General features: G+C 41.5%; 2 protein-coding genes across 3 annotated transcripts in view; one reads left to right on the top strand and one right to left on the bottom strand.

Moving 5' to 3' along the window:
* Positions 1-17,355, bottom strand: part of MYO1B (myosin IB) — a 185,761-nt gene that overhangs the window by 151,036 nt on the left and 17,370 nt on the right. The window lies entirely within an intron of this gene.
* Positions 1-17,355, top strand: part of STAT4 (signal transducer and activator of transcription 4) — a 45,015-nt gene that overhangs the window by 11,679 nt on the left and 15,981 nt on the right. For both annotated transcript variants that reach the window (XM_048058203.2, XM_013187492.3), the window contains exons 4-10: positions 9,326-9,424; positions 10,222-10,314; positions 12,023-12,101; positions 13,720-13,805; positions 14,647-14,798; positions 16,030-16,188; positions 17,100-17,192. In XM_048058203.2, the coding sequence (XP_047914160.2) occupies positions 9,326-9,424; positions 10,222-10,314; positions 12,023-12,101; positions 13,720-13,805; positions 14,647-14,798; positions 16,030-16,188; positions 17,100-17,192 (761 nt within the window). The remainder of the gene's footprint in view (positions 1-9,325; positions 9,425-10,221; positions 10,315-12,022; positions 12,102-13,719; positions 13,806-14,646; positions 14,799-16,029; positions 16,189-17,099; positions 17,193-17,355) is intronic.

A 17,355-nucleotide genomic window follows, 5' to 3' on the forward strand; every position in this document is an offset into this window, starting at 1 on the left:
AGGATTCTAATTTAAGACTGAAAAAAGCTCTTACTAGAAGTAAAATATTTTTAAGTTCCTTTTGTAGAACAGTTTGCTTTTGTAGAATGAGTAAGAGTTAGCTTACACGCAGAGGTTACAAACAAAACAAAAAACAAAACCCGCAAGCACATGAACTAAACCTCTTGTGCTCTTTGCTCATTCTGGAGTATTAAGGGCCCAGCTGCAGACAAACATCTGCCTGAGAGATTAGTTAATAGTACTCAGGTCTTCATGACCAGAAAGCGGAGGGGGGGGAAAATCAAAATAAAAATCAGACCTCTCTCCCCCTCCTGTTTGCCCTCTTTTGTTGGGAACATTGCAGTTCTTTTAATTTTATTTTGAAATACATTTCATTTAAATATGTTGCATTGCTACATTATTCATCTCATGGGTTATGATGAGATCTATAGCCACGTATTTTCTGTAGCCACCCCCCACCTGCTTAGAAATCTGCTGCTCCTATAGACCTTTCCTTGGCTCTTTTTAGTGTTCTGTCTGTTGAGAGGAACTTAGCGGAATTTGGGGGCAAACCAGAGGATGGGAAAAAAAAAAAAAAGACCTCTGCCTTCACAACTTTGCCAAGTTTTGCCTTGGTTGCATACACCCCATAAATATTTATGATCTTCTGGAAGTTATAGATTACACTATACGAGAAAAGCAGAAGTACAGCATTGCAGAGTTATGTTTTCGAACTTCCCACACATCATAGGAGTTGTCTAAAAGAATGAGGTTGCCTTTAAAGTTCTCTTGGGTATTTTGAAAGGGGGAGGGGAAATCTAAAAATAAGAGTAGAACACTCTAAATAGTTCGTGTCACAAGTACTTCCTCTTAAAGACCTACATAAACCAGAGTCATCTTTTTATTAGAAAAAGATTTTTAGTATCAACAGTAACTGTTTAAATGCAGGGTTTCAAAAAAAAAAAAAAAACAACAAAAAAAACAACCCTACAAAGAGAGGGTTAGTCCTTGCAGTACACTGAGATAGGTGTTCTACTACTCCGTTATACTTTCTGCCTGGATGCATAAACAAAGGTAGAAAATAAATCAAGGCAAAATGTTGTTTGTCACATTTGAAGGTGAAAACGGGAAATAAGCATGCATGGTTATACTTTCCCACCCACACAGTTCTTTTTGCAACACATAAATATACCAAGTTGTTTTTTTTCTAACAAAAATAAAATGATAGGCAAAAGTTGTTTTTTTTTTTCCCTCTGTTTTTTCATTACATGAAAGATGAGATATCTGCTTATCTAGAAAGATGCTGAGTATTCAAGTTGGTAGAATAAGGGTATCACAAGTAAGCAACAAGGAAGGAAATGTATTCATTCTTGACTTTGTAATCCTGTTCCCTATCTGTGTCCCAGCTCCCTTCCATCAGCTTCTTTAAATATTCATTCAACTTCAACAAACACATCAACTGTTGTAATAGTTAACAGTTCCAAGCCTCCAATAAAGATTTTATTGTATACACTTAAAAGGCATGAAGTAGGGTTTTGTTAGCAGAAACAAGAAAAAATAGAGCTGATGTTTTTATAAAAAAAAAGAAAGAGATAGAGGAGAAAAGCAGGGGAAAGCAACCAAATTCTAAAGCACTTTTTTTCAGAATTAGAAAGCAGTAGAACCTTCTTAAGACCTTTCTAAGTCATCCTGAAAACCAGAAGAGGTAATCAGGTAAAACCCTGAGTGACTTTATAAAGGTTAAACACTGCACCCTTGGACGATAGAAGGAGAAAGCAACAGTAACACCTAATCCTGTTCTTTTACCACTGAAAACAGAGTCAGGGTACTCAAGTAGTGCATATGTAAGTACTCATTTATATACGTGTGTGGTAGAGAGACCTTTGACACGTGAAAAGAAAGCAGGCCAATATTACTATGGTTGGGAGTGATCCAATCTGAAGGAGACAGCCACAGGAAAATACACTAAATTTTTTGTGGGGGGATTAAATGTGAGGGCAGGGGATCAGGGGGAAACAAGACATTGAATCTCTGGCCTAGATTTCTTAACTCTTCCCAGGAAAATTCTTCCCTGAACATTTCCAATACTAAAATGGACAGTTGCTTAGTGTTCTTTTTGAAACCATGTGTATTTGCAAGTTTCATAATATGCATTTTCATGTTTCTCCATGATCTTATGACTTAGGGAATCAGAATCATGCATTTCTCCAGCCACTGAGAAGGATCTGAAAATATCCCAAACAGCTCAAACCGTTTTAAAAATGAGCTAAAGGATGTGAACACTGCACACTATAATGTATAGATTGTTTGTGCAGAAACGCTTTTTTGTTTTTCCTTGTGATCTAGTAAGATGCTATCACAACAGATCTCTCTGAAGTAGAGACAATGCATTCTGGGTTGTGGTAGGAGAGTTTTCTCTCTAGCACACATCATCAGCATTCAGATAAAATTTTCACCTGTTCAGAACGAAAGTTTTATTTCCCCCGTATAAATTTATCATCATGCTGGTAGTTACTGAGAAAAAAATGGTCCAAATAAGATTGTTTGTTGTAAATCATGATACGAAAGACCTCATCAAAACAGAAGAGAGGAGAAAAAAATTTCTAAGAACTGAATTACAGTAATTGAATTACAGTAATATTAGCACCTAAGAATAACATTTCCATTTGAAACTTCAGATGAAAAGTGAACCCCCAGCTTCTCTTTGTTGGTATTTATAAAAACATGACTGTAAGTTTCCCTCTATAAATATATTCATTTAAGCCTAATAATACTATTTTGCATAGCTGCAGAATCTACACCCTTTGTCCTTTCCAGCTGCCAATGCTCATGTTACACAAAGTTAGAATTCCCCTACCTCAAGCTTGCTTTTTTGGGTTAAGCTTCCTTTATTTCCAAAATTACACCACTTTTCAATGAAAGGAAATCACTTGCAGGCTGTCATTCGGAAGCCAAGTTCATCTTGAGCAAATTCCACCCTCAGCCAAAGACAAAGTGGAAGTAGAGAAGAACAAGAGTTTACAGTAAACTGATAACACTACCAGCTGGCATGGTTTGAAGTGCAATTTCCTTTGAGAAGTATAAAACTTGGGGAGAAAAAAATTCAATGATTATTATTATTTTGACAATCAAACATGATAGTTGTTCCTTTTGGTAATTATTGTTATAAGTTGTAATTAAGATATTTAATGCTATAATTTGTTTTCTTATATCAACTTATAATCTGTAAATTACAACCCATCTGCCAGTGCAGCGTCGTTACCACGGAGGTTGAACAGCCATCTCCCTCCTAGGAGGCTGGCTGCCCGCAGTTTGCATCTGTGTTTCGGGAAGGCCTGTTGCTCTCCTTTGGTCACACGCACTTGTGCTGCCGATCCACAGCAGCTGCAGGGCGTTATTCCAGCCTTTGTTTGAGGGGGGCTACAGCCCTGACAGCTCTCTGTCGACCCGCTCGGCACCTGCTGGAAGAGCAGGCTGAATCAAGTGGAATTGAAAAAGCACCAGGCAGGCAGAAGCAAGGGAAGCATTACAGACACAGCTTATTGATAGGGCTTTACGAGTTACAGAAGGAAAAAAAAAAAAAAGTTAATTTCCTCTTCATCTCTTGATTCAGATGGTTTTCCCTTAATGAAACAAAGGGAGAGAAAGAGTTTTTGAATGTTTTGCAAATGAATGGTATCTAGACTTGCTAGGGAAGTCCCTGATACCTGGCATTTTAGTGGGGGATTTTAATATGTTTCACTGTCACAAGGTTCTTTGAAATGCCTTTTCTATGTAGATACGTTTTCCAGCTCCAAGAGAGGATTTTTATTTCTTCTTGACTTCATTACAAACAGCTTTTGTTTCAATCCTTCTTGTTACACAGCAAAGACAAAAGGCAACCATCGATCCTTGGAGGCTCCACAGGGGTTTTTTGGATGGCAGTTTCAGTACTGATTGCTCCAGCCTGTTTTGGTTTTTCATGTTTCCTTCCTTACGCTCACAGCTTAAAATAGACTCACAGACCCAGCCCAAAGTAATGAGAACAGCAGCAGTTTTGTCTCTGCTCTTTGGAATCCCACACTGCAATCCAGGTCTCCACACTCCTGCATCCAGAAGACCCTCAGGAGCCCAAAAACCTCTCTGTTGCCTGATTGTGTTTTACATTAAAAGTGCTTTCTGGGTGCTACTGCTCTGTTCTACACTGCTCAAATTCTGTCGGGCAGAAAAAAATGGGACTAAACGCTTCTCAGGCTTTGCTGCTTCAGGTATCTTGCAGGGGTACCCTTGCATATTTATATATATATATATATATATATATCAGCAGCAATTAGACACCAACTGATTAACGCACACATCAGTTACAGATTTCTGACCACAGCTTTCATCCCAAGCCTTATTACAAAGATGACTTTTTTCCTCAAATCAAGGTGCAAACAAACGAGGCTCAGCAACGCAACCTACTGAGGCTGAAACACGGCAGGCCTGTTCTGCCCTCCCCCAGCCGAACACTCAGGACTTCACATGTCCTAGTCCTCAACAATCAGCTCATCCTTTCCTGAGCTGTTTCAGTCCACGGAGGGGCAGAAAACCAGTTCAGCAATTAATTAGCTCCAGCTGTTGATGCTGGAGCCTACCTTCAGCTTAGTTCCCCATGAAGCTCCACTCCCCTTTTAATCTTTGGCAGGAGGGTCACAGCCATTTCCCCTGCTCCTGTATTCCCAAAGTTACATCCTGGAGCTATGCAGACACAGCTTGAGAACACGCTCTGTGAAGGGGACTGCTGGTATGTTCGTGGTCCCTTGGTACAGCTGTGCTGAAAGATGGATGCAGTGAGAAAACAGTTACTAACCTTACAACCAAGAGCATCCGAAGCTGGCAGGAAAAACGAATAACAGAGGATCCTCGGTACCACCCTTTGAGGCAGAGCTCAGCAGAGGGAATTTAAGTTCCCTCTCACTGCCCAGCAAGAAGCTGGCACAGAGGGAGAGCTTAACATTTCATCTGAGACATGTTTCCTGGCAGTGTTGGTCACCACTCCTTTGTTCAGAGAAACTCCCCAAGTCGCAGTCCAGCCCCTAAGTCCCATTCTGCAGGGTAACTGAGGCAGAGGACTGCTGGAGCCCAGCACCATCCTGAACTGCTTTTCAGGAGATCAAATGAGGCACAGCCCTGGGGCTTCTTTGGATGCGCACTGATTGCACCTTGGGCACATACCTCATTTGTCTTTCTCCTGAGGAGACTTCAGAAACCGTGGAGACATCAGAAAGCATGGTTTTATTGCCAACAATGCCATGACAGTCAAAGCTGCTCTGGAAATAACATTGTGTACATCACTCACTTAGCTGTAAGTCCCATGTCTTTCACCTTGGTCTCTATCTCAAATAAGACTACAACCAACAATATGGTATTTAATGCTGAGCACTTCAAACCAAGTCTCTGCAACTTAAATTACCATTTTAGTGTAACATTCCTTTACCTTGTAATGGAAGTCAAAACACGTGAACAAATATTTCAGATTACTTAGATTTCATGCAAAAGTACCTAGGAAATTATTTGGTTTTGTCCAGTAAAAGCTGCTAGGAATATAGGCTTACTGTCATAGCAATAGTTGAATATAAAAGGCATGTTCACATTTCTATCAGATGTGTTCACATCCGTGGTTTCTAGTACAGCAATTGGTATGAGATATCTAAGGAAAATACAGTATTGATTTAAGTATGCAGAAATTTAACACACCAGATTCAGAGAAAGCAAAAAGAAACAAACTTCTGAGTGGCAGCAGAGTAAGATGGGACTAAAACTAATCAGAAAGAAGGGAAAAAAGTTCTTTTTTCGAACAAGTCTACAAGAGCAAGCTGTACAGGGAGATAGAAGAACTGGATTAGTTCTAATGAATGGCTGAAAAAAATAGCATATATGAACACTGAATAAAGGGCATCTGACTGAATAAAACATGAGTACTGAATAAAAGGCATGAAGGATATTGAGAAACTGAACAAATGTATCACCATGAAAGATGCTACTTGAGTTCTCAAGCTTTCCAATTTGATAAATATAGCACAAGCCAATACTTTTTTCAAATCGCACCCATTTCTCAGTCACATGTCAGCAGTTCTGCACCTTACTTATGGCAGTGTAAAAAATTTTAATTTTGATTCTTTGACTTACAGAATCACAGAATTGTCTAGGTTGGAAGAGACCTCCAAGATCACCTAGTCCAACCTCTGACTTAACACTAACAAGTCCTCCACTAAACCATATCACTAAGGGCTACATCTAAACATCTCTTAAAGACCTCCAGGAATGGTGACTCAACCACTTCCCTGGGCAGCCCATTCCAATGCTTAATAACCCTTTCAGTAAAGAAGTACTTCCTAATATCCAACCTAAACCTCCCTGTCGCAACTTTCGCCCATTCCCCCTCGTCCTGTCACCAGGCACATGGGAGAACAGACCAACCCCCACCTCTCTACAGCTTCCTTTAAGGTACCTGTAGAGAGCGATAAGGTCGCCCCTGAGCCTCCTCTTCTCCAGGCTGAACAAGCCCAGCTCCCTCAGCCGCTCCTTGTAAGACTTGTTCTCCAGACCCCTCAACAGCTTCGTCGCCCTTCTCTGGACTGCTCGAGCACCTCCATGTCCTTCTTGTAGCGAGGGGCCCAAAACTGAACACAGTACTTGAGGTGCGGCCTCACCAGAGCCGAGTACAGGGGCACAATCACTTCCTTAGACCTGCTGGCCACACTGCTTCTTACACAAACCAGGATGCTGTTGGCCTTCTTGGCCACCTGGAGCACACTGCTGGCTCATATTCAGCCGACTATCAACCAGTACTCCCAGGTCCTTCTCGGCCAGGCAGCTTTCCAGCCCCTCATCTCCCAGCCTGTAGCTCTGCTTGGGGTTGTTGCGCCCCAGCTGCAGGACCCAGCACTTGGCCTTGTTGAACTTCATACAGTTGACCTCAGCCCATTGCTCCAGCCTATCCAGATCCTCCTGCAGAGCCTTCCTGCCCTCGAGCAGATCGACACACGCACCTAACTTGGTGTCATCTGCAAACTTACCGGTGTGCACTCGATCCCCTCATCCAGATCATCAATAAAGATATTGAAGAGGACTGGACCCAGCACTGAGCCCTGGGGGACTCCACTAGTGACCGGCCTCCAACTGGATTTGACTCCATTCACCACAACTCCTTGGGCCCGGCCATCCAGCTAGTTTTTAACCCAACAAAGCGTACGCCAGTCCAAGCCACGAGCAGCCTGTTTCTTGAGGAGAATGTTGTGGGAAACGATATCAAAAGCCTTACTGAAGTCAAGGTAGATCACATCCACAGTCTTTCCCTCATCCACTAAGCGCATCACTTCATCATAGAAGGAGATCAGGTTCGTCAAGCAGGACTTGCCTTTCATAAACCCATGCTGACTGGGCCTGATCGGCTGGTTGCCCTGCAAGTGCCGCGTGATGACACTCAAGATAATCTGCTCCATGAGTTTCCCTGGCACTGAGGTCAAACTAACAGGCCAATAGATCCCCGGGTCTACCCTCCAGCCCTTCTTGTAGATGGGCGTCACGTTTGCTAGCCGCCAGTCGACTGGGACCTCCCCTGATAGCCAGGACTGCTGATAAATGACAGAAAGCGGCTTGGCCAGCTCCTCTGCCAGTTCTCTCAGTACCCTCAGGTGGATCCCATCTGGCTCCATTGACTTGCGTACAGCCAAGTGCTGTAGCAGGTCGCCAACCATTTCCTCGTGGATTGTGAGGGACACATCCTGCTCCCCATCCCCTTCCACCAGCTCAGGGTACTGGGTATCCAGAGAACAACTGGTTTTGCCACTAAAGACTGAGGCAAAGAAGGCATTGAGCACCTCAGCCTTTTCCTCATCTTTTGTAACTAAGTTTCCCCCCTGCATCCAGTAAAGGATGGAGATTCTCCTCAGTCCTCCTTTTTGTGTTGATGTATTTGTAAAAACATTTTTTGTTATCTTTAACGGCAGTAGCCAGATTGAGCTCCAGATGAGCTTTGGCCTTTCTAATTTTGTCCCTGCACAGCCTTGCAACAGCCTTATAGTCCTCCTGAGTGGCCCACCCTCTTCTCCAAAGATTATAAACCCTCCTTTTTCTCCTAAGCTCGAGCCACAACTCTCTGTTCAGTCAGGCCGGCTGTCTTCTGTGCCGGCTCGTCTTTGGGCACGTGGGGACAGACCACTCCTGAGCCACTAAGATTTCCTTCTTGAAGAGTGCCCAGCCTTCCTGGACTCCTCTGCCCTTCAGAACCTCCTCCCAAGGGACTCGGCCAACCAGTGCCCTGAGCAGCTCAAAGTCAGCCCTCCGGAAGTCCAAGACAGCGGTTTTACCGGTCCCCTTCCTGACTTCACCAAGAATAGAAAACTCTACCATTTCGTGGTCACTCTGCCCAAGACAGCTCTCGACCACCACATCTCCCACCAGTCCGTCACTGTTTGTGAACAGAAGGTCTAGTGGGGCACCTCCCCGGTAGGCTCTCTAACCAGCTGTGTCAGGAAGCTATCTTCCACGCTCTCCAGAAACCTCCTAGACTGCTTTCTCTGGGCTGTGTTTTGCTTCCAGGATATGTCTGGGAAGTTGAAGTCCCCCATGAGAACAAGCGCTGATGATTTCGCAACTTCTGCCAGCTGCCTGTAGAACTCCTCATCCGTCTCCTCATCCTGGTTCGGCGGTCTATAACAGACCCCCACCAGGATGCTTGCCTTGTTGGCCTTCCCACTGATCCTAACCCATAGGGACTCAACCTTATCACTCCCAGCCTCAAGTTCCACAACATCAAAACACTCTCTAATATAGAGAGACTTGGGACAAGAGCTGCTTCTTCCTTCGTCTTACGTACATTGTTCATATTGTTCATTGTTCAGTCTATTGTTCGTAGACTAAATTTAAGTCTTTCACTTTACGCTGAGGAAGCCTTTCTGAATGCATCACTACCATATTGATATGCTTACAGTTTTTTGTTGGCAGAAGCACTACATGCTAACAGCAACATCCGATTGAAAATGGAAAACATGATAAAATCATGCACAGAATCGGCTGACAGGAAAGCCCTTTCAAAAGAGCTGTGTTAGCAGTGGAGCAATTTGATCTTCAAATGATGTAAATCTCAGAGTTATATCTTTATAATCTCTGTAGAACGTTGTTAACAGTATTTTATGACAATGGCACTAAGTGATGCTGCACTGCAAAGCCGAACCAACACTAGCAAAGGTCGAGGACAGCAGGGAAGTCTTTTTCACCCACACGAAACTGTGCTCAGACAGAGAAATCACACTGTTTGAGATTTCCAGAGGTAAATCCTAAATTCTCAATTTTTAAAAGTTGTATTTACTTGTGTTTGCAGGGGAAATACCATGGTAATCCCATGCATATAGCAGTGATCATCTCAAACTGTTTAAGAGAAGAAAGAAGAATATTGGCTGCAGCCAGCATGCCTGTACAGGTAATGAATTACATTCCATTAATCTTCTCCATATTAATCTGCTCGCATGCTTTTAGGAACAAATCCTGTCCTCTTATTATGAATTCCACTAGAGTGATTTGTGTACACTGGGGGTTGCCGAATGTTGCTCTTTAAACTCATGTTTGTACTTCATTAGTGGCCCTACTGCTGCAAACATTGCTATAAGTGACTCCTATGCCACAGCTAATCTTCAAAGACTTTAATCTGTGGGAAAGGTTTTAAGGAGATTATACTTTGCAAAACAGATGTGTATATATTAAATTATGCATCGCACTAATTCATATTAATTATGCAATGCAAAAGACATTCCATCTCCTATGTTACAAGGCGTTGATGGATTTTACATTATTTGAAGAAAGAAATTTTTAAATTACATATAAGGCCATTTTGTGGAAATGTATATGGTTAAACCCATGTAGAATATTTTTAAATACAAGTGCGTTCTTTTGATAACCCGTGGATGTAATATGTATTCTTACATGAATACTACAATACCGGTCTTTTTTAGAAATCTAATCATCAATGTGTTTCAAGTTCTTAAATTTACTAGACGTTCAATGTCTGCAGTATACCTACACACCCTTTCATCTTTTTGATTACAAAGTTAAAGAATCATGCTTTTCAGATCTGTGGAACTAAACAGATTGAGCTATTTAGACCAGTCCCCAGCCAGATGAACTCCAGGTTGTGAATTCCCTCTCTACGCTAGGACTTGCCATATAGTTACTGTCACTCGTCATTGCTCATCCAAGTATTACCTGTTCAATGTGTTCTAGGGGCCACTGGAAAAGTCTTTGCAGAACTCTGTGGTTTCAGAACGACAAAGAAATGTAGAACACAAAGTGTCAGCCATCAAGAACAGTGCTCAGGTATTTTGTTGTCCTGCTTCCTGTCTACAAAGCCGTGATTTTCATAGACACATCTCAACTACCTTTAAGCCAGGTAGCACCAATGCTACGTGCTGCTCCAGCCACTCCGTTATTCTCAGGATCTCAGCCCAGGCTAAGCACTCGTGATGCACGTGGATTCTCAGGCGGGTTTTTACATCAGCTCTGTGTTCAGTGCAAGAGCTACCTATTTTACAGCCATCACACTCATCCCTATGTGAGTTGCAGGTGGACTACTGAGTACAGTACAAACATACCTACCGTCTCTAAATAGATGTGAGGTTCAACCAACCTATTTCTGTGACTCCATCTCCTTCAGTATCATCAGAAGTAGCTAGCCTTCCTGACCTCTGAGTCACATACAAGGATTTTTGTAAAGCTAAAGGTTACGTGACATAATTACATGTTTTTGAGACATGAAGGGACATGAACATTGGGAGCTGATGGTAACAATTCTCCAGAAGTTTGTCACATCACTGCAGGGCAGAGTAGGGCAGAGCCAACCCAGTAGCTATATCCCAAAGACACTGCAATTGCTCGCAGAATAACTGCCTGTTCATTTCAAGGCAGGATAAGGCACTTACCTACAGCCTTTTTGCTGTCCCAGCCCCACTTCTAGCTTTGCAGCAGACTCAATATAAGAATTACATTTAAAATATTTGTCCATATGCCATTCAAGAACAACGCTTCAGGTACACTGGGAAGAGGTCCTAGTAGCATTCTTTCATAGTTGTCTCCCTACACGGAGAAGAAGGATAGAGAGATGAAACTCTTAAAAGGATAAAGCTAGCTTTAGAGCAATGTGGTACTAGACCTCTATCAATGTTATAAGAGTTGCAGAGCAAAAGCATCCAAAGCTGCAACCCAGCAGCCAACCACACTGTTCTTCTAGCCTGTGCCTAGCAAGCATCTATGTGGAGAATGTGGAGAAGTGCAGCCACCCCTGCAAGACCGTGAAAAAAGGAGAGTAATTTCTAGGTACAAGGGTGTTTTTTTTAATAGGTAATAAAGTTGAACACAGAAATCAGCCAGCTCCTTGTGTATGTAATTTCATACCTTACACATATAATTTAGAAGTTTAGTCTCTGAAATAAAGAAGAAAACAGAATTGCTAACTGTGTCCTAATTTAGCAAATGAGTTTTTTCTATTTTCCCAGACACTTCACTTGCATATCTCAGGGAATTGAAAAGCATTGTTTATGAGTTCTTGGCAGGATCAAGGCTTCCCATAAACAGCATGTAAACAGACTTTCGAAGTAAACCAGATGATTTCCTACAGTTACATTTTCCTTCTTTTCATCTGTCTTTTTTGAAGTATCTTTGTATGCTGAATGGTGACCACAAAACACCTACTAAGCTTTGTTGCAGGTATGAAAAGTAACCCTTGCAAAAACCAAAGCAGTAAAATTGTTTTGTTTCTTTACCCAAATTCCTAAGTATTTCTGTAAAAATAAAGTCTCTGAACTCTGTTGCTCTCCTTAGTTCCAACTTTCTTGACTTTTCAAAATTACCAATTTGCCCTGCTCTAAGGTTCTAAGAAGGAGGTTACGTTATTGGCATCATAATTTAGTTTTTCAAATGGTAGGAAAGAAAAATACTACGTTATGCATTTGTGCACTACAGAACAAATTCCTTTTTATGTCACTGTGAACAACCAAGTAATTTCTTACTTTTTTCTCTCCTGGGAAAGATGACTGACCAAGATGTCAAATACTTGGAAGATTTGCAAGAGGAATTTGACTTCAGGTATAAAACAATACAAAGTTTAGGTAAGAGTTTTTGTAACAATTTTTAGATTCTTTAGGAAAAGGCTGATTATACAACTAGAAACCAGTCTCAGGATTTACTTCTGTGCATTATCCAGATACTACATGTAAGCATAAGAATGGGTTTTTAGTTTATACAAAATTGTAGTCTAGGACATAATGACTCTGTGGGGTTAAGAGGGCAAACAGGATCTTCTTGATCAAGTATAGTTATTTTCTATCGATAAGCTGCATAATGGATGAAAATAAGTAATTTCTTAAAGAACCTATTTTTCAATTTCTTCATGATTGACTTGGCCCTTCTTTGGCAGGATGTGGAAGAGCCTCTTATTTCCCAGAGTAGAATTGGGCGAAAGTAATTTTTAACCTCTAACTTCATTTTCTGTTCTTTTTTGACCACAGTGGTGATAACCAACTGGTAAGCACTCTGAATGCATGTTTCACCCAGCCTATGATGGTTGAGATCTGCACACTGCAACAGTAGCTGCATGATCTTTATCAGAAAAGAAAATGAGGTCCACTCGTGTTTGCTCAGATTTCTTCGCATCACCTCCCTTTGAACATGTAGAGATATTTGAGCCTTGAAACGTTCAAGTTCTTAAACGTATCGCTCTCGTATGTTTAAGGCTGGATATGGCCAAACAATTGAAAGAGATCAAGTTGCCATGTTTTAATGAGGTGCTGGTCACTTGGTCAATCGCACTTATTGACCAAGCAGATGATTGAAACCTGCCCCACTTGCAAAATAAAACATGCTTACATAAGTGACTTTCAGGGCTTACAGTTTTACTGTGTCACCAAATGCTATACGCCAGCACAGCCAGCTTGAAGTGCCTTAAAACGTGTACGTGAGCAATTGTTGTGGCTGAGCTGACAGTCAGGCACTGGTCTCTCTCTTTTGAAACACATACTCTGACGTAACGAGGAGCCGTCAATCTGCAGCTCAGCAGAGACACAGTTGGCACCAATTTCTTTTCTGAAGGTAGCATGAAAATGCAAGAGCAAAAGGTGGGGGAAGGCAAGGGCAGGGGGAAGAGCCATATGTGAGAGAGCATGGGGCAAGCTTGGGGAAGTTTGAAACTAATGCATGATCCAGAGAAGGATATGTTAGAGAGAGGGGGAAGTACCTAGTGATCGGTACTCCTGGCTGCTGAAATCCCCATGGTGGTGAACACTTTATCTCTGTTTCAAATGCCTAACCTTCATTCTCTCAACCAGACGTAATTCACCTTAAGTTCAGAGCTTTAGCCTAACTGCTGACACTAATAATGCACAGACCAATCACTGAAAGCCAGATGTATAAAATAATACACGTGAATAAGAAATTTATGGATTTATATTTATGATCCATCTTTTCTACCTTCTTTCTCTTCCAAATACACATACGTATCTCAAAAATGGAGTCATAAAACCTTAGCTTAAAGTTGTATTCATTAGCCTATTCAAATAAAATACACTATTACATAATCTATTGATGTCTGCAGTTTATTTTTCACTAGTTCATACTGCAGTCAGGTCGTGGTTTCCCCCCAACACCTCCTATAAACATGCATGCACACCCCCACGCCCACACTTGCACTTGTACTGAATTTACCGGGTGATTTTTTTCATTCCCCTGCAGAGCAGAGCGACAAAAACAGTGCCCTCATTAAACAGGAAATGTTGGCGTTGCAGGCTATGCTCAATACGTTAGACTACAAGAGAAAGGTTAGTGACATCTTTTGTCATCTGTGCTGTGGTTCTTTTGCTTTCTCCCCTTATTCACATGCTGAATACTCAAATGCATATGTGCGCCTTTTTGAATTCTCCTTTCAAAAGAGCAGGCAAAGAGCGTATGAGTTGCAAATGCACCAAAGGCTTTCTGAGGGTGATTTTGACTAGCAGGTAAGAAATTGGCAATTAAGCAACAGCCTCATCAGGGCTGTGCTTCTGCACACCTTAGAGGAAAGGGGAGGACTTCAAAGGACCTCCTGTGTGCCCTGTTGAATGGTTAACTTAGTTGACAGTCTACAGCTTTTAGAGTAAATAAATGTTATTTGAAGTAAATGTAGTCTAATAATCACAAAAACAAAAACAAAAAAAATCCACAAATGATACCTAGCTCTGTTCAGCAAAAGACTTGTGAATAAGACTGCTTCTTGACCGCTTAGCTAGGACAGAAAGCCACATGGTCAGGCAGTTGGAGTCCACCTGCTTTTACAGTTTTTACAAGCAAAAAGAAAGCCTGTGAATTGGGTATGATGCAAAACAGGAAAACAACTTTTTGATCTTGACAGTGCTTGTAAACGTCAACTGCTTGGAGGTGTTATGCTCACAATGAATGCAACAACCTTCCCTCCCACCCCCAAAAAGAGAAGATTTACTGAGGAAGAGTTCATTGATATTCAGGATTAGTTTCAAGTGCAATGGGTGATGAATCCAGACACCTCTGGGCCAAAGAGCCCTAAGGTGGTAGGACTAAATATAGCTGATTCCAAAATAATTCCAAAAATGCAGTCAGCGCTGTATGACAGCTGCTGAATTCTGTGACACCTTTCCTATGCCGCAGGAAGTACTCAGTAAAATTGGCCGCGTGATTCACGAAATCGACGTGCTCATGAGCAACATGCTGACCGAGGAGCTGCTAGACTGGAAGAGACGGCAGCAGATCGCCTGCATCGGGGGTCCTCTCCACGGGGGGCTCGATCAGCTCCAGAACTGGTAAGCCCGCACTGAGCTTGTGTTTCCACTGAAAACCACAGGAAGTCTGCTGCTTGACAGCAAGCCCCACGCGCGCACACTGATCATTCCTTCAGATCGGCTGCCTTGCTACCTTGCGACATCAGCACATCCACAAGCAGCTGTACAAGTAAATAACTAAAAACACAATTTACTTTGGTGGACAACGTTTGCTATTAGAACAAATGATGTTAGAGCCAACTGCTGAGCCTGAGCCACTGCAGTTGGTCATTTTTTATTTTGACGGTTGTTGCAGATACATGATGCATATTCCCCAGGGAGTTTTGCTTGAGTAAGAACTAAGCTGAATGAGTTTGTCACCGAGGACAGTGGGAGTTTTATCTCGGCAGGAGCTGGGTAGACACACTTTATGCTTTGACTCACTTGGTGCATCATTCCTCCAAACGTAAAACTGCACAGGAATTGAATGGCAGAAGTACGCCCCATGGTGGTAATAAACGAGGCTCTAAAGGAGGCTCCAAATAAAAACTGTGCTAGATTTAAAAGATAACGCAGCCAGGGAACGTCAATGTCCTGACCGTTTCTCTCCTATTTAACTTCTCTTTTGGAAACGGTGAAATAAAGAACAAGAAAAAAAGGGGGATAACCAATAATTTTATTTTTTTTTAATATTTGAAGAAAAAAGTGCTGTTTTTTTCCTTTTTTTTCCACTTTTTTTCCCGATGAAGTATCATTTTTTCCCTCCAATGAGCACATTAAAAACTTCTAAAAACATGACTTTAATACATACATACCCTATTAAACTATGTTTGGATTTGATTTTCCTTGGCATAGTTTTTGCATTTCTGAGAAATGCACCTCCTTAGTCTTGGTAACTTGTTCATTTTATATAAATGTTACCTTTTAAAGAGTACGCTTTGAAAAGCAACTGTGCTGTAGGCAAGAATAAACCCGACAGAAGTGCCCTGCGTATAAAACATCAGGACAGTGTATATATTTCTTCTAAATTATCACAGCCAGCGTTGCGTTGTTGTTGATGAAATCTCTTGGGAGATATTTACCTTTGAAAATAAAGTAGGAAATTTTGTCTGATGTATTTATATACTGCTGTAAACAAAAGATGAACAGTCTTTAGTTTGTATAAAGCTAGAAAGCACTAATCTGCACCAATTCTGATTTCCCTAAGAAAGAATTATGTTCCAATAACTGGTTTATGTAGAAGACTGCAAACTAATCTGTTGCCTCGCTGTAGTTTTACACTGTTGGCAGAGAGTCTGTTTCAAGTTAGAAGGCAACTAGAAAAACTGGATGAACTATTGACCAGACTGACATACGACGGGGATCCTATCCCAGTGCAAAGACCTCAGCTGCTGGAAAAAGTCAATTTCCTGCTCTACAACCTTTTCCGGAAGTGCGTAAGCTATTGTAAATTCCCATTGCTTTGCTTGCACTGACACAAGTTTATGGGCAACAATGAAACCATACTGGTAAAAAGAAAAGGGAAAAATGGCTGAGTCTGCAAGGATCTTGAAGACTGAGTTTTCAGTGTAAAGAGTATGTACAGCTGTCATCAAAACTCACAGAAGCTGAAGGTATCAGGCAGCTTCTTGTTTATTGCACTTAAGGTTTTGTGGTCAAATTCTGACTCTAAGAGAACACACAAAACCCACTTATTTTAGTCATGTACATACCGCTGAGAAGTTTTTGTAGTAAAGTAACAGGTACCAATTTGTGCCTTGTCTTTTTTCTTCCCCACCAAGGCATTCTATAAGTCTGACTTTTTTCTCTCCTAAATTTACCCCTCTATTCATATATAAAATCATCACATATATTTATATTAGTATATAAAATCATCATTCCTTTTCTCTTTTGTATTGGCTACACAAGGAGATAAACCACAAGCAGCTATTCTGTTAGCTGCCTCTGAAAGCAAAGCATGGTTAACTGTTTTAAAAAAAATGGAAAGACCAAAAAAAAGAGAATGATTATTTAATTTCATTGAAACCAGCTGAGTGTACTTTTAGTTCGTTTTACGGTTCTGATAAAAGTCCACATCGTCCAACTGATACTTTAGGCCTACAGAATTTGATTTTGGTTTGGTTTCTAATGTATTCCAAGTATCTGTTTCCTGTGGGAACAATTCAACTCTGAGTTAGACCACTAGATCATTTGGAGAACTTAGGGTGGGAATACACGCCACCCGCTTCAGCAGAGAAATAAGCCTAAGAGATAACAGCACTATCCCTTCCCCTCCCCCCCATTATTACCATTTATTTATGCATATTCCTATCAATTTATTTGTTTCATTTCTTTTCACCCTAGTTCGTTTGTGGTGGAAAGGCAGCCCTGCATGCCAACACACCCCCAGAGGCCAATGGTTCTTAAAACGCTAATACAGTTCACTGTTAAATTAAGGTAAGGAAAGGAAGTCTGACATAAATTCTTCCCTTTGTACGCTGTATTTTATCCTAGGAGTCCATTTCAGGATCTAAAAAGCAAAGCAGAACGACATCTGTGCCAGTCAGGCTAAGACTCTTTTGACTCCAGGGAGGGTTTTCTTGAACAGGGGTCTAAAGGC

This window comes from Anser cygnoides, chromosome 6, assembly GCF_040182565.1.
Source record: "Anser cygnoides isolate HZ-2024a breed goose chromosome 6, Taihu_goose_T2T_genome, whole genome shotgun sequence".
Classification (NCBI taxonomy): Eukaryota; Metazoa; Chordata; class Aves; order Anseriformes; family Anatidae; genus Anser; species Anser cygnoides.